Genomic DNA, 27,405 nt, shown 5'->3' with positions numbered 1-27,405 from the left:
TGTGATTTTTTTTTATTAATTTTTTTTACGTGTCTAAAGCATTCATGTCTAAATAATTAGTAAATAGTTAATAACAATAGTTAGCATTTTTACTTTGGGGATCCGTATTAATCACATGTCACAGGAAATTGTCTACAAAATATAAAATTTCAAGTTGCTCTTCTCCAGATGTAGTTTGGCCCCAACCGGGCACTGTAGCTTTAAAACATCGCGGTGCACTCTGGGTAGTAGATGGTATATGTTTTGAGTTAAGAATTCCCAGATGGTTGCCTCTCCCATGGACATATGAGCGTATAAACACTATGTTTGTAGCGTGCTGATAATTTCAAAGTGAGTTTGAATTGTTATGTTTCGCCTGTTCACAATAGAACCGCCACAAGCAGCGAAATTCATTATTTATTGTCTCTTGTATGCGTGCAATTAAAACAGGCTACGTTGCTAATTTAGCTCCTTCAACGGGGAGAATTAGACTTTAGCTAAAGGTGCTATCGCACAGTTTGATAAGCCATCTTGTAGGATGAAAGGACTATGTTTTTGATGTTGTAAGGCACAATGTAAGTAACTATATTCCCTATCAGGCTTGTTAAGTCGGGAAATTAGAGGCTAACGTTATCCTTTGTTTCCTATCGCAACGCTACATTGATTGGTTGACTGGAAAGATCGGGAAACAGCAGACCCCCTCCCTAAAAAAATGGATGAAAGTGCCGAAAATGTTGACAACGACGACATTGTCATTATCGTGGAAAACGAGGCGGAAAGTTTGCCAGCCGAGGAGGAGAGGCTGAAACAGCAAGGCACCTTCGGGCTCATGGACACTTGTCCTATCTGCAAGTTGAGCTTCCACAACAGAGAGCCCAAACTGCTGCCGTGTCTCCACTCTTTCTGCAAGAGATGCCTCCCTGCTCCTTTCAGGAGTGCTGACCCGAGGCGTGACTCACAGGGTCAAGTCGACAGCAACAAACCATGTAAGGATAGTGTTTGTTATTATTTATTTTTTTTGGCCTGAAACGGAGACGTGATATGAGGACTTTGTAGCGAGTTGTGATTAATGTCACTGTGGCAGCTAGTGATAAGAAAGCTCTTCATACCAAGCTGGAAATGAAGCTGGTGGGGGGCCTGCCAGCAGTGATAAGCCAAAATTTAACCTTAAGCTTAGTGTCACATAACTTCTATGTCGGGCTGGATGATGAGGACACTGCGATCTCAGGATGCTTTTGGCTAAACATGTCAATATTTGTATGTTGTAACAAAAGTTTGGTGCTTTTTTTGTTGTCAGAAATGTGTGTTGCTTAACTTTAACACCAGCTCGACAAAACTTTAATAATGATATCATATAACTACTCTCAAATCACCATGTCACTACATTGGCTGCCTATTGACCATCTCTGTGCATGTATCATATTTAAATCCTCTTCTATTAAAATCTATACCATAGCTGCTAAGTATCACCCAACCCTGTGTTTGTTTGAAATAATAAAGTAATCGTAGTAGTTGTGAGCTGACACCTTTTTACATGTGCTTCTGCTCTCTCATTCCAGTGGGTGCCATTCGATGTCCGGTATGCAGACAGGAATGCTGGGAGATGGACGTGTTGGATAACTTCTTTGTGAAGGACTCTGCCGAGGTGCCAAGCAGCACGGTGGAGAAAACCAGCCAGGTTGGTCCTTGAGCCAGTCATGTCACAACGGTCATAGGTAGTGGGGATCTCTCCCTTTTCATTTGTTCTTTATCTTTGCCTTCGATAGGTGTGTATGAGCTGCGAGGACAACACGGAGGCAACAGGTTACTGCGTGGAGTGTGTGGAGTTTCTGTGTGTGACGTGTATCGAGGCACACCAAAGGGTCAAGTTCACCAGGGATCACACCATACGCCAGAAGGAGGAGATGTCTCCAGGTATTGTGTGGAATGGGGCAGGGAAATGTCAGTTTTTCAGCAATTAGTTCAACCTAAAAGTTAAGAGGGTTGTTCAACAAGTGTATAGAGGGGTGGGACCACTGTTGTCTACCTGCCAGAGATGCAAAGTGGACAAGCGGGTAAACGGCTCTGGCAGGATGTGTGAGTCATGATAATGATGGGAGAGATAGCTTAAAAAGCTGACTTTCTGTTCTTAAATGTCCCTCTTCTTTGTATCCCAGAAGCAGTAGGTATGTCCACACAGAAGCCTGTGTTCTGTGACATCCACAAGCAGGAGCCTCTGAAGCTGTTTTGTGAGACGTGTGACCGACTCACCTGTCGAGACTGTCAGCTGCTTAAGCACAAAGATCACAAGTAGGCAGATTTTTGTTCTTTTCGACAATAGAAATAGTGTATTTTTCTGTTTATCTTCCATCATTACTTTCATGAGATGCACAGTGTCGGTTTGTTACCAAATAAGAATACCTAATGATTCATTTAGGTGAAAACTAGAACACCAAGAACTGTTGTTGTAAAAGTGAGCTTCCAATCATTAATGAACATGTTCTATGTGTGTAGCTACCAGTTCTTGGAGGACGCGTACAGGAACCACAGGCAGTATCTGGAGAACATGACACAGCAGTTGCAAGAGAAAAGAAAGGCCATTGAGGAAGTGTCCACCTGTATCAGCACTGGGTAAAGCTGGAACTAGATCAGCGTTTCTATTTTTTTAGATAAACGCACATTTCTGTGCAGTATAATTGTGACAAAATGGTTCTCAAGGAATACTCATCTTTCCAGACTTTAGCAAAGTTTTAGCTGTAGTTTTAGCAGAATGGGATTACCCTCAAAATCCTCATGGGATTCATGTGAGGCATGATTTGTAAAATTCATTTTCTGCCACTTATTATTCCAGACTCCAGCAAGTTGACGAAAACCGGAAGTCTGTAACTAATGAAATAAAGAAGTCCATCTGTAATTTGATTATGGAGATCAACAGGAAGGGAAAGATTCTGGTCAACCAGCTTGAGGTAAGATTAATCTGTTTGGAAAAATTACTGTTCAAAGGCAGTCGTGACGTTTAGACAATTCATTCACACATTTACTCCTAGGCTCTGACTAAGGACCATGAGGTGGGTTTGAAGAAGCAGCAAGAGGACGTCAACTCTCTGAGCAGGCACCTGGACCACGTCATCAGTTTTACCAAATGGGCCACAGCCAGCCACAGTGGAACAGCGCTCCTGTACTGCAAGAGGCTGGTGAGTGACTTTAACATCACACTGCAAATTAAACTTGATTTATTTGTTTGTGTTTTCTGAAGAAAATGTGTATTGAGAGCTTGAAGTTGTGTGTTGCTGCTAAAAATTAATAAAATGAATGAGTTCAAATAAATAGAAACAAAACTGTATAAATAAAAGCATACATTTTAAAACCTTTCACAAAGAGAAAGCTTTTATGGAGATATTTCAAAGAAACTAGGGACTTAGTGTGTCTGCGTTCAGTAGGCAGAAGTAGTTGGCAACTGAAAAATAAAGAGTGAAAGTGAAATTGGTGTAAGAGCTGTGTAACGAAAATGTATTTAATGTTTAGTTGTTACATGTACCTTTATGTTACTGTAGAAAAAAAACAATAGCAATTTGATAAAAACCTACAATATCTGCAATGAACTCAGTGACTGATTGAAATGTCCTTGTCTTTTTGTCTTCTAGATCCTTTATCAGATCCACTACCTGATGAGAGCGAGCTGTAATCCTTCAATTGTCCCTCAGAGTTCTGTGCGGTTCCAGTGTCGCTCTGGCTTCTGGGCCACTAATGTAGACCTCGGTAAGACTGGAGTCCCCTACAACTTACACTTCAAGTCAAGCTGCAACGGGTATCGATTGCTGACTTAGAATAACAGTTGTTTATGACGGATCTGTAGAAGTCTAAGTGTGTCTTAAAAACCCATAATCTCCGCAAATAACTGCGAACTACACATTTCCTTTTAGTTCATTACAGTTTTAGTTTATAAGCCACTGATGCACACTGTGACTATAACTTGGAAAAATGCAGAACTAGAGATAGTCTTTAAATGATAAACAAACTACATCAGCAGCTGAGATTCAGGATAAAGGGGAAAAAATCCTCAGTATGGTCGTTCACAGTATTGAGAGGGGCGTTTGCCACTGTTGAAACCTTTTTGATGACGATATCCTGTACTTTTATCTTTATTTGTCAGTGTGCTCTTGAGTCAAATAAACAAGATAGATGTTTTTTTTTGCTTCTCTGTATTCGAGTGTGGGAATCTCTTCTGACCTAAATAACTTTATTAATCTTGTGTTTTCAGTTCACACAATCGACCGTTCTCAATTATCGTCTTTATTTGTTTGAGCACACGCAAGACAGTAGTTTTCAACAGGAATATCAAGTTTATGAGAGGCGGAGGACACCTGCATGAACTCTTAATGCCACTGCTATAGATCCTTGATTTATTTCTTAACCATTTCCTTATTTTCTCCAGGCTCTCTGGTAGTAGAAAGGGGACCTGCCCGTCCGCCCATCACCAACCACCAGGCAGGTCCCAGAGCAGAGGCACCCACTGGAGCTCTCACAGCAGCTCAGCAGAGACAGAGCACGCTGGCTCAGCTCCAGATGCAGGTTGGGTTTTCACCACAGCCAGTAGTTTTGGTACTTTGACAAATTGATTTGTTTTAAGACTGATAAGTGTGAAAGAGCACTTTCATTATACTCATACTGTACCACCATACCAAATACTCTGCATTTATCTATGCATTTATTCCACTGTCCAAGGTGGACAAGCTTTCCCAGCAACCCCACAGGCAGCCCCCTCCCAACCACTGGTCCTGGTATCAAAACGTCAGGCTCCCAGGACCTCCCGGCCCCCCGCCCCCAACCAGACCCATCCACGGTGGGTCCTCCCCCTCCCAAGGCCCCCCAAACTTGGGACAACAGGGACGCAGATTCGTAAACTCCCACCCCAACCCCAGAAGCCCCACATCATCCATGCTGCACAACACAGGATTCACACCTGCTCAGGTAAGTTAGTGCAATGTACACCGATCAGGCATAACATTATGACCACCTGCCTAATATTGTGAAGGTTCCCCTTGTGCAGCCAAAACAGCTCTGACCTGTCAAGACACGGACTTCAGACCTCTGAGGGTGTCCTGTCCTGTGTCCTGGCACCAAGGTGTTTTATAGTGGATCCTCTGGGTTCTGTATGTTGGGGGGTGGGGCCTCCATGGATCAGACCTGCTCCAGCACGTCTTACAGATGCTCGATCAGATTGGGATCTGGGGAATTTGGAGGCCCGGTCAACACCTTGGGCCCTTTATTGTGTTCCTCGAGCTGTTCCTGAGCACATTGTCCTGCTGGGGGGCCACTGCCATCGAGTAGTGTTGTTGTGATGACGGGGTGTACCTTGTCCACAACAGTGTTTGGATGGGTGGTGCTTGTCAAGTGGCATTCACATGAATGCCAGCATTCAAGGTTTCCCAGCAGAACATCGCATTGTGATGAGATGATCAGTGTTATTCACGTCATCTGTCAGTGGTTTTTAATATGTGGCTGATTGGTTTATGTATGTGTGGAATGTACTGTATGCTCTGTATGCCAGACATGAGCCTCTTGTCACTAGGGAAGTATCTGTAGGCGGGGCATACTAAAGAGTCAGATACCAGAAGCAGAAGTTCCCAGTACTGTCCTCAGCCAACTTTTGTTTTAATCACTTGAGGTTTCTCTGACGTTATTGTTGTTGTAAATCTTTCGTTAAAACTTGATTATCATTTGCCTTGAAACGGAGGGTGAATCGAGTTGGTTTATCTACCACATTGTATTGTCTTCTTTCAGCTTCTAGATACATTTATTTTCTGAGAATGTCTTTGACTTATAGATGATGACAAACTGGCTTTTTTTAAAACCTGAACTTTTCTTTCAACTTGGGTTCTTTTCTACATTTAGTCTCTGAGAGATCTGATCCAAAGCTCGACCTACCCTCCTAAACCCATGGATGTGTTGCAGGGTACGTCCCGCTACCCGCAGCCTCTGTCCACCGGAGCAGCCACACAGACGTCACTACATCAGGTTGGGAGGAAGCAACAAAGTTTTCAGTCTCGCATGAAAGTGCTTGATTTGTTTATGAAGCATTGTGAAGCATTGTTTTTTATTGTCTCCTACAGCGGGGCCTGACGGAGTCCTCCTATCTGAAGAGGAGTGAGGCTGTTGGACCCGTCCCCTCCATCACCATCTCCATCCCCAAACCCAGCTTTGCTACAAGTGGAGCTTCAGCAACTGTGGACAAGACAAGCACGCTTAATCACGTAACAGGTTGTTATCAGAGCTCTGATGTAGCAACAACCCGAATACCCTCTTATGTGAACATTTATCTCAAGTAAAGCTTTTTATCTTCTTCTTCTCTGAAGCTCAAGCAAGGCAGAACTCTCCGTTAGCCAAGCCGTCTTCTTCAGACAGAAGCACAGCGTAAGTTCCTGAAATCTTTCCTCGTCACAGTTCCTCATTTCTATGGCTCAGTGGAATGGCTGAGTGTTGAGTGTTTAACTATTTAGCCTGCATGCCTTCGTAGTTCATCACAGTTCTTCAAGCTAGTAGCTTTTTATTTGTAACAGATTTATTTTTGTCTTTATTTTGTTTGGCTTATGAATCTGAGCTTGTTAACAAGAGTGATGGGTTGGAAATGCTGCTTCGTCTTTTACAACTATATAATGGTCACAATCTTCCCGTCTCTCTTGCAATCTCTTAATTGAAGGACGACGTCCTGGAAGCCGACTTTTGAGCCTCCGTCTGCCCCTTCGGCCAAGCGACGAAGAAGGACGTCCCCCGGGCCCGTTATAGTCATCAAGGATGAACCAGAGGATGAGGATGAAGTTCGTTTTGTAAGAGAATGACTTTGGTTAAATCCAGTCCAGAATGTCTTAGAATTGTAGCAATTTGTTTGAAATTTAAAAAAAATTATAATATTTAGTCATATATCCTACATTTTCTTAGGTGCAGTCCAGCCTGCCAGACAGCAGCACCGGGGCTCAGTCAAAGCCTCGGCAGCAGCTAAAGGTGGCTGCCCCAGCATCAGTCCCTGGATCTGAGTCCAAAGCTGGGAAAGAACAGCGTCCTCAACCCGCAGGGCAGCCAGAGTCTGAGAAGAGAGCAGAGCCGGAGGAAGACCCCAACGAGGACTGGTGCGCCGTCTGTCAGAACGGAGGGGAACTACTCTGTTGTGACAAGTGCCCCAAAGTTTTTCATCTGACCTGTCACATCCCAACTCTTAATGAGTCCCCCAGGTGAGAGACGGGTCTATTGTTTTACAGTAATATGCAGGTTAGGCTTTCTACTTTATTGCAGCTGGAATATTAGTTTGTGATATTCGAAGGTTTGTTAAAAGAGTTTTGATACATCTGAAATGAATTGTAAACAACTCAAAAAGTTAACAGGACTTTTGCATGTGCTGTCATTGTACTGCAGTTCCTGTATTTCTTGTTCAAACCACACTACATCCGGGTATAAAATGTTCTCATTCACCACAGCGTTTAAGTTATCGTTTGGTTGTCTGATTTTCATGGAGGAAGTCCCTCATAGATCACTATCCTTCCTTATCTTTTTACTGAACAAGAATTAATTAAAGGAGTAGTTTGCCAAAAATGTATACTGATGGGGATTCTGACAACCTGGTCTGTGGGTCTTGTCAGTGACTAATCTTGGCTGTTCTGTGCTGACAGTACTTATTGATATTATATATTATATTATATATTGATCATATTCAGCAGTAGTCAGCCAGTCCATGCATCTGTCCTTAACAGCTTTCCTGTGCTGACTTATCTCCACAGTGGCGAGTGGTTTTGTTCGTTCTGCCGCGACGTCATCTCTCCTGAGATGAAGTATGACTGCAAGAGGAAGGATGACCCCGCCTCTGAGGGGTTCCCACCTGTCGATAGAAGGGTATGTTTACACACTCGGCTGTTATTTAGAGACTTGTTCTGTTTTTATGATCATCCAAAACACAACACCATTTCAGAAAACACAACATTTCCTATCGTTTTCTGACATGCCGTTGTGTTTTCTGAAATGTTGTTATGAGCATCAGGGTCACCGTACCCAAACAAGTTTAATCTCATTAAGACAGACACATAAGATGATCAAGTTAATGTCAGATCTAATGTTTCCTCTTTTTTAATTCTTTTTTGGATGTGCAGAGGTGTGAGAGGCTGCTACTACGTCTGTTCTGCAATGACTTCAGCACCGACTTCCAGCAGCCTGCTACTCCATCAGTAAGTTATTGAATTTAGTATTTGTCAATAAAAAAAACCCTGCTCAGTTGCAGTAAGTTGTGTTCTTACGTGGGTTTTAAAAAAAAAAGTTTAATCACATTGCTTTTCGTGTTATTTTAAAACATTATTAGCTCATATTGAAAGTGTTAAACTGCCACCGCAAATTAATAAATCTGGGAAATCTTTGTGATGTGATGTGTATGTGACATGACACTGAATTGCAGCTGTGTTTTAGCATAAAAATTGCGTTTGAAAGCAGCTATTTAAAATCTGATTTTCATGACAGTTGTATTAGGTGCTCAACTTTGACTTTGTTTTTTTCTGTTGTAGGAGACAAGAAGGTACAAAGAGCTGATCAAGACGCCAATGGATTTGTCAATAGTGAAGCGGAGGCTTGAGTCAAAGTCGGGGGAAGCTGAATGCTACAGTTGTCCGGAGGGGTTTGTCGCGGACATCAGGCTCATTTTTATCAACTGTGCAAAGTACTACAAGGTAAACGTCAGTTTCTATAACATTAATCTTTTGGGAAATTAACCAGTCATCTGCAAAAACTTTATTGTAACATAGTATGTCTTGTCATAATGTGAATTTGAAACTTTATATAACTGATAGTTCTTTGCGTTGCCTGTACAGGTGACCTCAGAAGTGGGCAGTGCAGGCTTGTACTTGGAGGACTACTTTGAGGAGCAGCTTAAGCTAGTCTACCCAGATAAAGTCTTCCCTGGTGGGAGGGAAGAACAGATGATCCCTCCTTTGGAGGATGAGATAGATGAAGAAGAGGAAGAGATGATGGAGGAAGGAATTGCCCCCCTTGAAGACGATAAACCACAAAGTCCTGTGGGAGAAGGAATCCCTCCTGTAGAAGAGGACTTGGCTCCTCTGGAAGAAACTTCAGCCCTGGCAAAGGAAGAAAAGCCAGAAACAGAGGAGGAGGCGATCGATACGAGCGATAAGGGGACGGACAAAAAGGTAACAGCCAAGGAGGAAGGCTCGCCTCCTGCAGAGGAGGCAGAGCAGCAAGAGAAAAGTCCTGAGCAGGAGGTGAAAAGCTCGGCTGCTGATGAAAGTGAAACAAAAGATGGAGAAGCTTCCAGCTCCGCAAGAGAGGAGAACCCTCAGCTCTCTATGGACAAGACTGAAGATCCTGCTGAAACCCAGGAGAAGGAGTCAGCTCCTGCAGACACAGCCAAAGAGGAGGAGGAGGGATAGATGGTTACATCAGAGACAAACTGCTGAAACTGCTGGATGATTTTAGTCTTCCACAGAAGTGGCCCCAGTGGGGACCTACCTTGCTGCAATCAGACATTTTGTTTGTAAAATGTTATATTTGCAATAGGAACAAAGGGTACTGCTTTACTAAATAGACTTATTTAGTAGTGGTCCTGTCGTAGATGCACAATGAGAGGAGCAAATAAAGCTCCTTTTGGAAAGAGGTTACATTTTTACTGTAACACAGAAGGTTATTTTCTGAGATGACAACACTGAAAAGCACACAAAAGATATTCTTTGTTAATAGGATCGTTGTGTAAGCTATCATCAGTTACTTTGCTTATTACTTGTATATAACAATGCCATAAACTGAAGGCATAAATGCTGCAATCATAATGAGAACAAAAAGAGATTTTGGATTAGAATTGCATGCAAGATGTCTTAGTATAAATAACAATGCCTCAGTTTTTGCGTTAATAGACTTGAGCTCACTTGTGCTAGCCATTTGGCTCAAACAAATGGTTTTAATGCAATAGTATTGTTTTTTATTTTATTTTATTATTAGTATTGTATTAATGCTATGAATGAAATGAATAGGGCTGCTGTATGTACTGTAGTTTTTGTACAGAAGTGCCACCTCTATCTGTGCTATTGATTTAAACAGCCCCTTGACAAATGTGGCATTTTGAAAATGATGCTGCTTGGTCCTTTTAAGAACGAAAATGATTTGCAACTGTCATGTTTCATTTTTATGTTGCTAGTTTGAGGCCTCTTATCCCCCAAATCCCAACAGCCTTGTGGGTTTCTATCAGGAGAACAACTCTTCAGACTTGACTGTTATCAGTCCTAGATAATGCAAAGACATGATCATCACTTTCTCATCATCAGCCTGTGACGACAGTGTGTTTTACAAATGAGTCCTTGCCCTGCTGCTGCATGATTAGTTTTGCATAAGATTAGGTGAGCCTTATTGTTTTAGTCTGTCTCAGACGGACTTTAAAAAGCATGCAGTGGCACCCTATTTGTCCATGGCATTAAGGAGAAAACACTTTATTATAGAGACTTAAAATAGCTAAACTCTCCCGTATGTCAAAAACTGACTACTCACTATTCAGCAATTTGTTTAACATCTTTTTTTTATTATTTTATTTTATTTATTGAGGATACACAAGACCTGTAAATGAACTGTTGAGCATAAAAAAATACCTGCATTTACAATATTTGTAATAAACAGGGATACATGTAGATCTTACATGCTTTCAATTTTGTCATCTTTTTTCTGTGTTTTTTTTAAATGTATAATTCAACATGCTGCACCATGAAAAACTCAATTTATTCATAGCTTTGAGGAGTGTTTCCAAAGCTACAGTCTCAACCCACACAGGGGGTCACAAGTAGAGCCTGGCGGTCTGGATATTTGGGTTTGCTGCCAAAGCTGATATTAGGAGTAAAAAACTGATACTGATATACCGGCTTGTGTATAAAATGTGTAATATTATACAGAATACGTATATACAGTTGAGTGATATTTGCATTTTTTAAAACCCTCAGCTGTGGTCGTCACACAAAATAAACTTCACTGGGTATTTAGAAGAAATTCACACTCCAAATTTTAAAATATATGAATTTATGAATAAACTAGGTAATAATACAAACTCAGAAATATTTATTTTTTCCATAACTGAATAAACAAGCTGTTCTTGGAGGAAAATAAGGTCCCAGAACACAGTGTGAAGCTAGAAAGGATGCAGGGTCCGCCAAATATTAATAGTAAAACAGTACAAAACTATTGTCCTTTTAAGGTCAGTTTGTTTACTCAGTTTATTCAGTCATGAAAAAAGTTTGGTTAGGCATTAAAAAGTAAATCAATGATGATAGTTGTCTTCTGAATCAAATTTCTTCCCCAAAACTACATAGTGCAACTTAAATAATTAAAAACTACCCAAGCATCTTTTTTCTGCATTATGCTCTGTTAAAACATTTTAAAAAAAAGTTTTGTTGTTGGCACATATCGGACACTATATATACGCTAATATATCTGTGATAGGCCAATATAAGTCGATCATATCGGCTGACCAATATATTGGTAGCTTACCAAAAATTCTATTATTATTATTGTATCGAGCTCTGTTTCCTCGTCGAGATGTGTTTCCCTTAGTCCTGGCACCTGTCCGAAATGGCCCCGAGCTGTCGTGCTCGTACCACAGAGGCACTGTGGAGAGGGCTAAGGTTCAAAACTGACTTTTTTTAGCAAGTTTTATCTGAAGATGTTGTATTGTAGAAGTGAAATCCAAATTTCATGACTATCTAGTTATATTATTAAACTGGGACAAGACACATGTACGCACATGTGTTTTTATGTCTTCATTAAAACAACCAACTACTGTTATATCTATCAATAAAGAATATTATATTTGTGAGAGACTTTTCATTTAGAATATTATGGATGTTGGAAGAAAGTGTGCTCATTCATTTATAGGCTAAATATAAATTGCTATTTTATCATTATTGGCTTAAATCCAGCTCCATTATAGCAGGTAAAGCACATCCTGACAGCTTGGAGTATTGCTGTCAGATACCCTTCCCCCTCTGTTCCATAGGAAAAGAGGCTCACACATCTTTCAAATTCATACTGCTGACTTCTTTCCCCACAACAGATAAGTCCTGTGATTTTCAGGCTGATATCATTAAATTTGACCATTTACAACAGGGGGAACGCATCCTGACAGCTTGTAATATTGCTGTCAGATACTGTTCCCCCTCTGTTTAATAGGAAAGGAGGCTCAGACAAGCATTAAAGACTTTAATAACATTAAACAAAAAATAAATAGTGTATACTTACTTTTTAGAACATACAATTATTATTATTCAAATTCAATAAATACAAAATTAAATGGCAAAATGTGCAATATTTAACACATCAACAAAAACATCAAAATAATTTTATAAAATGATAAATATGAAAATGTTCATATAGGCTTTGTAAAGAAAACATCCAAAAACACAAACATATGTGCTGTTGTCCCAGTTTAAAAATATAACTAGACAGTCATGAAATTTGGATTTCACTTCTACAATACAACATCTTCAGATAAAACTTGCTAAAAAAAAGTCAGTTTTGAACCTTAGCTCTCTCCACAGTGCCTCTGTTGGACAGCACAACAACTCCGGGCGAGCTTTTTGTGAACATGCGCTTCCTTCGCCCTTTGGGCCATTTCGGACCCGGGTGGGACAAACACATCTCGACGAGGAAACAGAGCTCAATACAACAATTATTATTCCCTGTTTTTTTTGTTTTTTTTAATTTCAATATTAGATTTTAGTAGTTTGAAAAATAGTACACATTTCAACTTCCTTGTTTCAAAAACTGAAATAATATTAAAATAAAAATAATAATAATAAAAAAACACATTACAAAGTTGTGGTTTAAGACATTTTAAAAGCCAGAATGACTTGGCTTATTATTTATAATTGTTTATTTCATTGTTCTTATTATTTCTCATTTTGCCTGTATAGGGCCTCCATACTTTTTGAAACCGTCTTCTTAAAACTCCACTGGCTTATTTCAGTCTTATTTTATTTTTGCCTGCACACGGCTTCCATACATTTAAACTTTTCTAACAGCTTTCGCGGCTTATTTATCTTCTACTCAGTCAACAACTACATATTTTACTGCCTTTGTACACAAAAATAAATCCAGTTGTTTGTATTATTCAGGAGCCCAGACAGTTAACCGTGGCTCCGTCCACCCCGCCCTCACCGCCCCCAAAGCTCCAACCTTCCCCCGGCGGCGAGATCTGTGTCGCCTCTCCTGCCGCCGCTCTGACTGTGATGCTCTCCTTCTTGTCGGACACACACACATAGTCCACTGCTGCAGTTCAGCCGCCGATCCTCAAATTCATTCGTATAATCGCCAAATTTAGACGATCCGAGGGGGGAGATACATGAAACAGAGTCCGATGGCACACTGGTCAACACTTTTGGTTTTTTTGTGCGGAGTTCTGCATGGACAAGGTAGGAACGTTGCTCAAGTTTGGAGATGAGATGAGATGCAGATCATGCAGATTTTGAATATATATGAAACTGTTAGTGGTTAAATGACTTCTACAAGCTTGTTTGTTTTGAGGACTTTTAAACGTGAGGCACTGCAGACGCTCAACCTACTTTCTATAAAGTGTCTGTCTATCTGAGACCAAAGTGTGAGACCACTTTAATTAAATCTGAGTCAGCCACTGGCACTCAGGGGCAGCATGGCAATTTTTTTCCATCTTCTCTGCCGCCTCATACCTCTTCTGTCTATTTCTAATCCTCATGCCACCAGAGATTCAGCCTCCCACTGTACTAGAGTGCTGTCAGGATGGGAGGGATCGGGCCCTGGCAGGACAAGACTGTACAATCCTCCACCTCATCTCCTCGTCCCACACCTGCAGGTAGGCAACACCTGGTTTCTCTGGAGAGTCTCAAAAAGGGGCCCAGGGAGCAAAGAAGGGTTAGTACAGTGGGTTCAGCGAGGGAATGTGTGAAGTTTGCTGTGTTTATTTACAGTGTATTGATCTTCTTGGTATGCCTGAGTTACAAAATGTTGGAGTTTTGCATGAGGAAATGTGCGTAGCCTAGACCAGCGTTTGTGATGGCATTTTTAAAAGCAGAAAATTCCCCCTCGGGGTTTCAAGCCCCAAATCATCTCCACAGCCCTCAACCATCCATCCCACTGTAGGGGAGGATAACTACACAGTAAGTGCAGGCGTAAAGTGGCCCCCTGGAGCATTTTAACACTAAAGGTCCCTGTTTGACTGTTAGAAGACAGAGGTGGTGATTAATGCAATAGAGGAACACCTGGTCAACACATGGAGGTCAGTGGAGGGAACATTTGCCAATGAAAGGCAGGGAAACAAAGGTTTTTTTTATCCATGGCAACATGACTTTTTTAATATAAGGTCGGTTACTTATTGTTATGAAAAGTATTACGACAGAAATCCACTTGATCCACTGTATCTAATGTAAATACTAAGGATTTCTTCACATGCTTCTTATCCAACTCTTACCTCAGAGCAAAGAGAGCAGTTTCTGTTTTGGATGAGGTTTCCTACTACATTTTTTGCCATTTATTCTCAGGATTGCCCAGGAGCAGTGCTGTGCAGCAGCAGCAGCGGACCAACTCTGTGACAATGGCGTCAAGATGGCCAAGGGGCAAGGGGCCTGCGAGAGGCCCTTTTTCGAAGGAGACCCCTGGGAAACCAAAATCTCAAAGGTTTTCCTCCTTTCTAGTGTCAATATCTTCAACCTTTACACGTCTCCTCACTCTTACACACGCAAAAACACTAAGCCCTTTGTAAATCAATAAATAGCGGGAACAATCACATTTAAGATAAGGTTTTGTTCTTACTGTCTCACCCTCCTGTTCAGATGTGCTGCGACTGCTGTGTGCTCGGCCTGATGACAGCGAGCCGGGGCTCGAGCTGCGAGCTCCCGGGTTTGACGCTGCGGAGACAGTGTGCATTTGCAGCTAAAACCTGCTGCGGCAAAAACACAACAGAGGAAACCAAACCAGCTGATAACGGTGAGAAGATCTAAACGATCGTGTGCTTTCAGTCGTCTGTGTCTTGATTAGCTCCACTCTTATCACGAAGGAATGGCTACTGACTGGCTGCGACACTTAAAACAATCAATACACTTGGTCATTTGCACACAAAAGGGGCCAAATGACTTATGGCACAACATGATTTGGTCCCTCTTTCTAGTGAATCGGAACTAATAGCTTTGTTAATGGTTAATAAAGATTCGTAAGGCTTGAGGGATCAGTTACAAGCTACCGAAAAGAGCTGTCAGGTTGTAAAACTGTTACTAACTTGTTTGATATTCAATTTGTAGGAAACTATTGCAGATGAGCTAGACCTAAATCCCGTTACTAACCTCTTATTAACACTTACACCTGCAGACTTTTTGGCTTTTTAGAAATTTGGCATCCTTGACCATATTATTTTAAGGTCTAGAGGGACCTTTTGGGCACTTTTTGGCCCTCTCATGACCTCATGACCCTGGCTACAGGACTACTGACCTGGTGTTCCCCCACGTCAGAGGCCCCGTCCATGTCCATTTGTATTTATCACTAACCTGTTGTGCCAGATGGTTTGTTGAAAAGACAAAGGCACTTTCAAAAAATACTTGGCAGGTGATTGGACAAACCATCTGTCTGTTACGGCCTATCACAGGTTAACTTCAGGCAATCAGATCAACAGCCGTTGAGCACGACCACGAGCAGAGCCAGATGAAAATGAACCTTCTATCGAAGCTACCGAATTTTTCACAACCTGGCGAACCGAAATGTGTTCATATTAAAGGTGCAATATGTAAGAATCCAAACAAATGCGGGGCAGCATATCACCAAAGCATCCGCTAACTGCTGCTAACTGTAACTGATGTTAGGTAGTTAGCCCAGTTAGCCATGCAGTTAGCGGTCCAGACTGGGAGTTTGTGAGCCATCTCTGCAACACGATGTCTCTGACATGATGTCAGAACTGTTGTTTCCTCACATTCTGTTGACGATTTCACTTAATTTTTGTTTGTCTTAAACCGAAATTATTACCACACCGTTCAATATGTACTCTAAGAAGCTCTCTGAGATTTGTTTACGCTCGTAAAGTTTTCAAAAGAAGTGAATAGATCGAAACAGGCAGCGTTACTAGGAGCAGAGAGAGCAGGGCCTAAAATGAATGGCCTTGGGGTGGCAGCTGTGGATCAGATTGTTGCCAGAGAGTCAGACAGTCTAGGTCACAGGGGTATTCGCAAGACTAATCTGCAGACACCTTGCCAAATGGTAACTCGGGGCCAAATGGTGTTCCAGTGCCCTAAGGTGAAAAACACAAACGTGTGGGGAGCACAAAAACACACGATTTCTTTGCCGCAGAGATTTGAGAAGTCATACTGTGAAACAAGGTGCTGAATATTTTCTCATAATTTGTTTTAATGAGGCTTTTTCTTCTATAGAACCAGTGACAGAAAAGCCTGAGGCCAGCGTTACTGCAGAGCCTCCAGTGGAGTCGGACGCCTGTAGAGGTTTGGCACCTTTATTTCTCAAATTGGTCTCCTTTGTTATAATTAGAGCTGTAAGAGGCTTAGACTCTTTGTGGCTTTGTCTTCCATCAGCCAGTGACATGATTCTTGTGATCTCGGACCAGGGGCGTGGCACCGAGGGGGCGAAATGGGATTGAGACTACAGATACTACACACTGTACACTGCGATGTCTTCTTCTTCTTCATGTGTCTCTCTGCTGTTTTCAGGCTCCAATTGCTCCCAGTTGTGCATAGGTAACGGTACATGTGCATGCCATGATGGTTATCAACTATGCCAAGATGGAGTAAACTGTGAGGGTAAGTAATGTAAATAGAAGCCCAACTTCACCGGAAAATATTAAATGTAATTAAGAATTTCTTATCTCAGACTTTAGGTCTTTAATGTTTTCAACCAAAATTCTTACATATTGCAGCTTTAATGTTTCAGATACTTTAGTTGAGACCAAATAACTGCAAAGCTGATGACATTCCTATAAACAAGCCAAACTAAGATGGTGAACATGGTAAACATTAAACTTGCTGAAAATGAGCATGTTAGAATTGTCATTGTGAACATGTTAGCATGCTAACATTTAGCTGAAAGCACAGCAGTACGTACACACAGTTTCACCAAAATTACTACACTATACGTAGTGACTGATGTTCTTATTTTCAAGTTGATGTCTTTCTCCTCAGATGTTAATGAGTGTCTTACTGGCAGTCACAACTGTGTCACCGGCCAAGTTTGCATTAATACAGAGGGCTCCTTTCGCTGTCAGAGGGAAACCAGTTGTGGCACTGGGTATGAACTCAAAGACGACAACGCTTGCCAAGGTAACAATTCAGGAGCACTGTACAAAAAAAACACCTAAATCCTTTCTATCTCAAGACAAGGCCGATAGTTTACGATATTTCATGTAAAACAGAATTTATGTAAAGTATATTATGCTTGATTTCTTTTCTCTTTTCCTGTTCCAGACATAGATGAGTGTAAATTGGGGACCCATAACTGTGGACCAGACTTTGTTTGCACCAACACAGTTGGCTCGTTTCGCTGCCACCCAAAGGAGAGTTGCTCAGACGGTTTCATTCAGGACGCTATCGGCAGCTGTATTGGTGAGTTTGATGTCTCACCGAAAACCCATGGAAAAACATCCACAGGGTGAGCTGACTTGCTAAATATGTTTTCTCATTAGATATAAATGAGTGTGTGGCCTATACCACTCCATGCCCGCATGGGCAGACATGTATCAACACAGCAGGCTCCTACACCTGTCGCAAGAACACAGTCACCTGTGGACGAGGCTATCATCTAACTGAGGACGGCACACGTTGCGAAGGTAGGTGTTGTCAAAATACACTGATATTCTGTTTGAAAGTCTCCAAAATTGTGTTTTCTTCTCACTGTGTCTCACCTTAATTCCCCCAAACTAATGAGATGTAACTTCTCTCCCTCATGTTACAGATGTAGATGAGTGTCGTGCAGGCAATGTGTGTGGCGCCCACGGTTGTGTTAACCTGATGGGCTCGTACCGCTGTGAATGCAAAATTGGCTTCATCTTCAACAGCATCACCAGATTGTGTGAAGGTATAGCAGGAATTCACTGTCTTTTTGTGTCAGGTGGAACATTTTGTGCACATCAGCCACGAAATAATATGTTTTCATGTTGTCTCAGCTTACATATGAGATATGTGATGGGCTCTCTGGTAAATTCACTGTCTGTCCTCTGTGGACTTTAGACATCAATGAGTGCAGGCATTATCCTGGACGACTCTGCGCCCACAAGTGTGACAACACAGAGGGGTCCTACACATGCAGCTGCACCACTGGCTTCAAACTGTCCCACGACGGCAGAAACTGTGAAGGTAAAAATCACTTTTCATTGGACTTATGTCAGAGCTACATGATACACTGTATATTAGCCACAACACTGAAAGGACCGGCAGGGACATTACAATGCAATGCTTAGAAACCTTGGGTCCTGGGCCTGGACCCAGTTGAAGCGCACCACCCATGTCTGCCACCAGGTCATTGGCTGTGGCTCCTTTTAGTCGTGTGGGTTTTCAGGTGGATTGGATCTTCCGTGGATCAGACTTGTTCCAGCAAGGCCCACAATCAGTTGACACCTTGACAATTTGGAGGCCAGTACAGAACAGTTTTTGCAGTATGGCAGGGTACATTGTCCTTGGCCTGGACCCAGTTGAAGCACACCACCCACCCAAAAGACGGTTGCAGACCAAGTCACCTCCCAGACTAACAATACACCCTGTCACACTGCAAGAACTGCTCAGGAATGCCCCTCAGAACAGTCTTTGTAGTATGGCAGGGTGCATTGCCCTGCTGGGGGAGGCACTGCCATCAGGGAGTGCCATTGCCATGAGGGGGCATTGATGATCAATGAGATGATCAATGTCACGCACCTGTAAGTCATTTTAATGCGATGCTAAAAAGAAATCTATGAATGAGTGTGGACTTGTATCTGTGCCTGTATCCTGGTAGATGTCAACGAGTGTGAGGCCAACCCTTGCAGCCAGGAGTGTGCCAACGTCTTTGGCTCCTACCAGTGCTACTGTCGCCGTGGTTACCAGCTGAGTGACATTGATGGGATATCATGTGAAGGTACTGTTGTGAAGGACTCAACGGTGGGTAATTATTCACCACACACTGCGACGCTCACTTTTACTCTCTTCTGCCCTTAGACATCGATGAGTGCGCTCTGCCTACCGGAGGTCACGTGTGCTCCTACCGCTGCTCCAACGCCCCGGGAAGTTTTTACTGCACCTGCCCACCCACGGGCTACACCATCGGCCACAATGGACGCACATGCCAAGGTCAGCGGACGAACCTTTTCCTCCCTTTCCCTCGAGTTTTAAATTACTATTAAATGTCTAACCTTCGCCTCCCCCATGTTTTTTTTCAGACATTGATGAATGTGCAGCAGGGAGCCATAACTGCTCTGTGTCTGAAAGCTGTTTCAACATCCAGGGAGGATTTCGCTGCCTGTCCTTCGTATGTCCTCCGAACTTCCGGCATCTATCAAAAGGGTGAGAGCTGATTATTAGGAGCTGGTGAAACAAGATAATTGATTGTCCCCAGCTGAGCATGATGCATCTTACATGTCCACAGTTTAGTGCTCATTTCTTTCTTTTTCTTATTTGACTTGTTGTGATGTGTTGTCTACCCTAACTCTGCTGTCGAAGTTTGTCGCAGTTTTCGGCCCTCTCTCATCCTCCAGCATCAATCACTCCTTCTCTCGTTCCTTTCCCTCTTTTTCCACCCATGTATGTAACGGTTTCCGACCTCCATCCGATGAGCATTTTCGTTTTTTTCCCTTTCAGCCGTTGTGAGCGCGTAGCTTGCGAATTCGAGCAGGATCCTGCGTCGTGTTTCTCGCTCCCGCTGAGAATCTCCTTCTACAACATCAGCTTCCCCACCAACACTCCCGTCCCTGCTGATGTTTTCCGGATGGGAGCCTCTAATTCTGTGGCCGGAGACAAAATGCTGTTCGACATAGTCTCAGGAAACGAGGAGGGATACTTTGTCGTGGAGCAGAAGGCTCACGGAGGAGAGATCTCACTGCGTCGCGCCTTACATGCGCCCCAAGACTTCTTTCTGACTGTGGAGATGAGGCTGATTCGCTACGGGACGGCACATCTGTACATGGCCAAGATCGCAGTGTTTGTCACACACGAGCTGTCCATCCGGCCCTCGAGAATATTTCCGTATTAGATGTTGTTTTTGGTTTTTGATGTCTGTCCCTATTGTGTACTCACCACTTATGTATCATAATGGTGACTTTCATTTTCATCCATCCTTTCCTTTATACCCACAGCTCCGGCTTTCCATCTGCCTTTTTATGCAGTTATTAAGGGGCTGATATATTGATCTTGTTGAGTGGGAAAACAATACATAATTCACCTAAAGTTTGAGATGAACAGCAGCGTTATTGGTGAATTGCAGTGGTCAATTAAAGAAACTTTAAATTTTTTATAACTTAATAAAATGTCCCCTTTAATTCTCAGCCTCTGCCCGTTACCTTTCCTGATTTATATATACCTGCTCAGTGCCAGAGAGCACATGTAATTGTACACAGACCAGTGTTCTACATTTGTGAAGCTAGAAGGAGTACAGACTCGTTATGCAACCCTGTGTTGTATAATGACAAATAAATCCCCTTGTACTGGGTCAAGTTAACCTTTTATTGCGTCTGTGATACATTAACCCCACACTAAGTCAATTATTAATCCAGTAGCTCCATTATCGCCGCATCATAGATGTGAAGGTTGCCAATCAGAACATTTTGGAGATGATGGGCTGCAACCTCAGGGGTGCATGCTGAGTGGTTTCTTTCAGTAAAAACCTGTTGAAATGCTGCAGGAACTGAAATTAATGAATGCAAGAGGCACAAAACAATAGCATTACAACAGAGCATTACAACAAATAGTCTGAACTAATAAGGCTAAGCTGATTTGGCTAATTGTTTACCAAAAAAATTCTAGAGTTTAAACCTGTGGATAAAATTGTGACTTATTATTTCTAATTTTTTTCTGCCCTATAGAAAGAAAGAAGCAGAAGTAGTTAAATACGTATTTTAATTGAAATACTGCCCATCTCTGCTCATTGTATCAAACAAAGTATCAGTTAGAGGTACAGATGGAAAGCCAGAACTGAATACTTCATAGAGAAAAGAATGGATGATTGTGAAAGTAAAACCTGCTTACTTTGATAATCGTGGTGAACAAATTCTGAATCATTTTAAGGAATAATTCAACCTCGTGTGAAGTACTCAGATTTGCTTTCCGTCCAAGAATTTATGAGAATAGTAAAAACACTCATGTCTGTATGCTAAAAACTTAACTACTGTACGGCCAATTAGCTTAGCTTAGCACAAAACACAAAAACAAGTCTTGTCAAGTCTAGTCTTTATGCTAATTTCAGCTAACTGTTAGCGGAGTGGTAGCCTATTGATCTTCTAATCTAACTCTCAGTAAGAAAGTCAATGAGCGTAATTTCCATCCAAAAAACCCTCAAACTATTCCTTCAAAATGTAGTAAAATGATTATTTTACAGTAAATGATTGGTTAAGCAGAGCCAAGCTGACTACTTTCAGTCTTTATGCTAATGGGTTTCTGTAGCATATTCAGCGTAGACTGGTATTGACCAGCTCACTTAACTCTCAGAAAGAAAGTTAATTAGCACATTTCCCAACCATAGAGAAAGCCCAAACTACCTCAAAATGTCGTAAAGTTATTATTTTATAGAAGATGATTGGTTAAGCAACAACATCCAATTGCATTTGTATATGTAGTGTGTCTTGGTTCCTTTTTTTCCTTTTTTTAATCTGTAAAACAACACCCAATGCCTTTTTTGGCATTTATTCTAGCATATGATGCTAAAACAACGCCACTGTCCAGCCAGCAGCTTGCTAGCTTAGCTTAGCACAGAGACTGAAAGCAGGAAAACGGCTTTGAGTAATCACCGTGCCTGGCTAAGAAATGGCCTGACACGCAACTCCAACAAAACAGACGTAAATGTAGTTTTTAACTTATATCTCGCAGTTGAGAGATTTTATTACCTTTGGGTGGAGTCAAGCTAGCTGCGTCCAGTCTAAGCTAGCTGGAGCTTCATATTCAATGCAGACACAAGAGTTGTAGCTATTGATCTAGTCATCTAACTCTTGTCAATATATATATATATATTGACTTATATATATAATATGTATATATACATAGGCCTAATGTGGTCTGGGGGATTCATTTCTTGAAATCAATTTGTTGTTTATCCTAGCATTTGATATAGCAGTAGATAGCAAAAATATTAGGGCATTGCACCACTAGATGGGGCCCATTAGCTGTTGTAGATCTCTACAACACTGTGACAGGATTATTCTTCTGTATTGATAGCAGCTCCCTCCACCTCATGTCTGTGCGGCAGCTTCTCTCCATGTGCACTTTCTATGTGTTTGGAATTAAAAAGTGACAGTTAAAAATGGCTTTTCAATCTTTAATACCCGAGCACTAACACACACACCGGCTATGGTTTCTGCCGCTACTCTCGTGCTTCCTCCGCTGCGGTCATTTCTAATGCAGAAACCAATTTTTCCTATTATCTGTTCCAAGCGGCCTCGCCATAGGATCAAACGGGCCTCGCCTTAGCGGATAGCAAGAAAAATAAGCGTGGCACTTATTTATGGGCACCTGGGGCTCGGCCAGCATGGGGGCTCAATTAGTGGTGGGGTGGCATTACAGCTCGTATGATGGATGGTGCGTTTAGTGTTGGTATTGGGTGGTTATCAGTTAATTTGTTGTAAGTGATACTAAGAGGCCAGTTGCTGTGTTGGTCAGCTGGATGAAGGCAGCCAGACAAATTTTCCACCGTTCCACTTCCCTCCTGCTGGTTTTTGGAGCCTAGTCCAATCTGAGCTGATTGAAAATGCAAATATATTGAATATATGCTGTAATTATTCTCTTTAATCTTTGGATTATATAACCATCTACTTTTCCAGAATGCTAAATAAATAATCTTCAAAAGAGAAAATAGAGAAATTATAATTATTGATAATTTATGATGATAATCCACCATGTGACGATGATGTCATTGGATCGCTCAAATGACATCCATTCTTACTGTACATACCCTCATGTGGTTTTCTGCCATCCTGTTTTTCCTTGGTGGCGTTTCGCTGGTGCAGAATACCACGCAATCATCTCTGTGGCTTTGGCCTCGTGCTCAGCGAACAACTTGGACTCACCTGCTTGCTGCTAATTACATGGCTCTGCTCCCTTTGCAGTTTTCGAGGCTATGTTTGAAAGCGCTACTGTCTTCACGTCGGGGAACCCCACAAACATGATTTTAGGTTGTTGAATCAGGGTTTGGCCTCCTTTTAATGCACACGGTCTTTGGTTAACCAAGGAGGTCTATGGGGCTATTCAGGTGTTGCCAGGTTCTCCTCACTCAACTCAACTGTGGAGCTTTGGTCAAAACATTTTCTTCTGAATACTGCTGGATACTGTGTACGTAAAAATTGTGGGAAACTCACACTTCTTTGTCAGATTGTGTGTATTTCTCCCCATGCCCTTCTCTCTGCTCATCTCGCTTCCTTTCCATGGGCCTTTTTCAGACCCGGACAAGATGCTTCGGTCAATTTACGTTGTGTTAGGGATTGCCAACATGGCGACGTCGGCTGCAGTTACGACCCTGCCCAGCTCATCACCCACACTGGCCTCTCCCTGCCAACCTTCAGAGAATTCACTGGACCAGAGGGTAAGTGAACAGCAAGTTCTTAGAAACTAGCTTTTAGATGTGTTTGTATAGAGGACCTTAATAGGGGAAGAGGCTTTTTTTTCATTATAATGCCAAAAGCTTGACCCCTGTGAAGTCAGAATGCTTAGTGGCAGGATCTGACTTTTTTTTCTGGCCAGGGGCTGAAAGGGCTCACACAGTAGCTTGTAATAGCAAATTCAAACATTATTTGCAGCCTCATTGAAATACAATTTTCCGCCTACCAACCTGCCACAGCACATCGGATTCAATTACTTATTTCAGCCCACAAAGCAATTGTTTAATCACATCATAATTATCTCATTTGAAGACCCAAATGCACTTTGTGGTTTGCGTGTATCGGACTAATAGAAACTTTAAACCAATTCCTCCATCAGATATAGTTTTCCTGCGGACTGTTGCGGCGGCGAACCCTGCTCCTCCACCCGGTGCCACCGATGTTTTCTTTAAAATCCTGGCTGCAGACGACCAGTTCTCTTTTGACGTACAGAAACGCTCCCACCAGGGCATGATTATCGGTAAGAGGAACCAGGCTGTCAATTCTTTATCAAATCAAATAATTAATAATCACAGAAATACATTATTTTTATTCATATCTCTCCAGCAACTGAATTTCAGTCATTAATCCCAGTCTGCGTCCTCCCTCAGGTGTGGTCCGGCAGGTGAGACCTATCATTGGCCCCAGGGACCTTGTGTTGGAGGTGGCTATGGACTATGTCATCTCAGGGCTCATTAGCCGCCGCAACATTGTGGTGATCCATGTCTTCATCTCTGAGTTCTGGTTCTGAGCTGAACTAAGAAGCGTACTGCGTGAGCAATATGTCACATAACCTGGCAAATATTATTTAAAGCCACATTATGTAACTTTTTTTACCTTAAACAAAATCATGTTGATGGTACAGTGTCTTGTAACAGGGTGAATGGTGTTACAGACCTGGGATTTGTATTTACAATAGTTGTGTTCCACTCAGAAACTGTGGGGGGCGCCAACTCACACAAAAGGCCAATTTCTACATAATGTTGCTTTAAATACAGTTATAATATCTGAAGGCGCTGCACTTATCTCACTGAACATTGATAAACAGCTCAAATGTTGAAGCTGTTGTGTGCAAGATAAGATAAATCATAGGATTTGGTTAATTTGAAACGGTTTAAATGTATTGAAAACAGGGCGTTAGTCTTGTTTTGTTATTTCAACATAATATCTACCAATAAAACAAGAAAACATGATCAGAAGATGCTGGACTAAGAGCCTATAGCCAATCAGGCAGCTCTGTGAGGCCTTACTTGCACTGTAGTGTTTTCAGCTAAATGCTAATGTCAGCATGCTAATGTGCTTACAGTGACAGTGCTAATGTTTTGCAGATGTAATACCATGTTTACCATCTCAATTCAGTGTGTTAGCATGCTAACACCTGCTGATTAGCGCTAAATATAAAGAATAACTAAGGCTAATGGAAATGTTGATAATTTTGCAGGCATTTGGTCAAAAACCAAAGTCTCAGTTAATTTATGACTGAATGAGAAGTTAAAGCTGCTGTAAGCGTTGTCGTCGTTTTAGCTAACCTCCTGTCCATTCAGTTAGCATTCTCTCTATGTCACCACACTTGCACAACTCCTTTCTGTTTTTTCGAAGCAGCTGTCTTTAAGAAAATAATGCCTAAAGCAGCTTTAAGGAATCATCGAAATTATTAAAATTCATCATGAGGGGATATAAAGTGTTATGAATGTCTTATTTCATGACACGCCATCTGCCACCCAACTGCCAGAATAAATGTTGGCATTGGACCTTTCTTAAGGTTTCAGTTTTCAATTTTATGCTGTGAGTACGCTGTGCTTTTGGTCTGGTTAAGTTTAGGTTTACCTGTTTCTGTCACCACAAACAAAGCTGGAAATTGTATTACGCTGTCTTGTGGTTTTACGCTCACAACTGTTAGAACGCCATCTGGAACAGTGGTCTCTCACTTGGCAGCCATCTTGGCTAACTGTTACGGCACCACCATCCACCTCCCCGGACGTGACAGTCAGCTCAAATACATTTAATGTGACCGTGATATGACATGTATTGTAGCTCTGTTGTTATGATATGTATGAATTATACAAATTTACCATATCTTTGGTTTGCAGAAACGTGCAATGCCAACATATTATTCTGGCGACTGGGCGATCATCCAATGGCTGTTGAGACGTTTTGCTTGAAACCACAAATTGCAACCTCATGGAGGCGTTAGAGGAGAATTTATGGGATCTGCAAAATTATTAGTTATTATACATCATGTGTGAGCCATGAATGTCTGTAGCAACCTTTTGAGATATTTCAGTCTAGACCAAAGTGGTAGACCAGCCAACAAAACAGCCAACATCAATCCATAAAGCAACGCTACATGCCACGTCGCCATGCCAAAATAAGACTCATTCCTCACTTGATACCTCGACCCTAGATGTGTTGAAAAATAAATGCCTTTTACAAGAGTTGAACGAAATAATGTAATAGATTAACCCGGTGCTGTCATCTCCTTAACCACTGTCTACTTGGGTTTAGCCTTTGTTGTGATGAGTGCCACTATTATAGACTGTTGATTGACCTGCGGAACTGTTTTATATTTACTCCTTCTCATCTGTTTTGACAGACCGGAGGCTTCACGCTTCATTTGATAATGAATTGCGGATTTGTTTTCAACATTGATTGTGTTTTGTACCATGAGACTTTACGAGCATCTGTGAATAATAAAGACCATGCGGTTAATTGTACTCGTGTTTTTGATTGAAAAGAGCCCAATCCTCTCGCACTGCAGACTAAACAGGCCATCTTTTAGTTAGCATAACTGAGGTTTCCAGAATAACTAAAAACTGAAAGGATGTACTGTTTTTCCTGTAACTCAACTCTTCAGATTCCCCGTTGTACCATACCGCTTCCAGTTTGTAAGGATATTTCCAGTTATTCCACTCAAAGAGTGAATAATGGAACTCCTATGCTGGGAATGTTTGGATCCTCGAATACCTCGTCTTAAAGCTGACAAATTGCTTGAGGTGGATACATCTTACCATCCATAATCAACTCTCCCCCACATCGATCTGCCTTTCACCACTGCTGTGCTGCGCCCGGCCAGTGAAAACACAGGGGACAACCAGACGGAGCAAAATCCTGTAATCTAAAATTTGCCACTTTGCATAGGAATCCCGAGGGCTTGTCCTGTGGCTTCTGTTGTTTCAGCTGCAACAATTGTCCCACAAATTGTCAGGCCTCATTGAATTGATCTTCAGACCTTTCAGCATTCCTTTAGGTAAATCAGTTGTGAGAGCAGCTTGTACAGAACTTCTGTTTAGGAAATTATTGGACCTTATTTTAGAAAACATCTCAATTCACAAGACTACGGACAACATACTTTATGAATGGATTATGACCAATCCATCAACTACTAGTGAAGCTATAAGTTCCCATTTAAAAACCCTTTATAAAGGCTGCCTTATTAGAACATGGTACTGATTTATATTTCGCCTGGCTGCAAATGTCCTTTTTTGCATAAAGTTGAAGCTGAAGTTGTCAGTAATACCGGAAGACAATATGGTATATATCTAAATTAGATTATTGGTTATGCTTCTTTATGAATTATTAATAGCAATAATGAAAACGAAAGTGTAAATGAATGAAGAAAGTTATAAAGAGGCTTCTTTATTAGCATGTGCAAA

General features: G+C 41.7%; 2 protein-coding genes across 6 annotated transcripts; both read left to right on the top strand.

The window, feature by feature from the left end:
• Positions 1-199: 199 nt before the first annotated feature.
• trim24 (tripartite motif containing 24) lies at positions 200-10,632 on the top strand. Of its 5 annotated transcripts, none has more exons than XM_084345852.1 (20): positions 200-330; positions 660-965; positions 1,539-1,657; positions 1,746-1,893; positions 2,139-2,268; positions 2,473-2,589; positions 2,810-2,924; positions 3,006-3,152; positions 3,603-3,717; positions 4,394-4,560; positions 4,684-4,929; positions 5,854-5,976; positions 6,072-6,219; positions 6,315-6,372; positions 6,659-6,785; positions 6,898-7,187; positions 7,731-7,842; positions 8,097-8,171; positions 8,502-8,663; positions 8,805-10,632. In XM_084345852.1, the coding sequence occupies exons 2-20, from the start codon at positions 692-694 to the stop codon at positions 9,378-9,380; spliced, it is 3,249 nt and encodes a 1,082-aa protein (XP_084201978.1). In that variant the 5' UTR covers positions 200-330; positions 660-691; the 3' UTR covers positions 9,381-10,632. The 5 variants fall into 5 exon arrangements, with proteins under 5 accessions (XP_084201978.1, XP_084201979.1, XP_084201980.1 ...); XM_084345853.1 differs by having other exon boundaries at positions 2,136-2,268; positions 4,394-4,530; XM_084345854.1 differs by having other exon boundaries at positions 2,136-2,268; positions 5,914-5,976.
• Positions 10,633-13,176: 2,544 nt separating this feature from the next.
• LOC311252694 (fibulin-1-like) lies at positions 13,177-26,466 on the top strand. Its single transcript, XM_084346108.1, has 17 exons — positions 13,177-13,394; positions 13,702-13,810; positions 14,496-14,631; positions 14,787-14,940; positions 16,368-16,436; positions 16,662-16,751; positions 17,130-17,267; positions 17,412-17,549; positions 17,630-17,773; positions 17,899-18,021; positions 18,174-18,299; positions 18,934-19,053; positions 19,134-19,265; positions 19,355-19,478; positions 23,555-23,697; positions 24,093-24,233; positions 24,364-26,466. Exons 1-17 carry the CDS (start codon positions 13,325-13,327, stop codon positions 24,501-24,503), a joined length of 2,097 nt encoding a protein of 698 aa, XP_084202234.1. The 5' UTR covers positions 13,177-13,324; the 3' UTR covers positions 24,504-26,466.
• Positions 26,467-27,405: the final 939 nt, after the last annotated feature.

Source organism: Pagrus pagrus (genome assembly GCF_965226575.1).
Source record: "Pagrus pagrus genome assembly, chromosome: 23".
Lineage (NCBI taxonomy): Eukaryota > Metazoa > Chordata > Actinopteri > Spariformes > Sparidae > Pagrus > Pagrus pagrus.
Note: the sequence above shows the minus strand (reverse complement) of the source record. Positions and strands in the feature narration are given on the sequence as shown.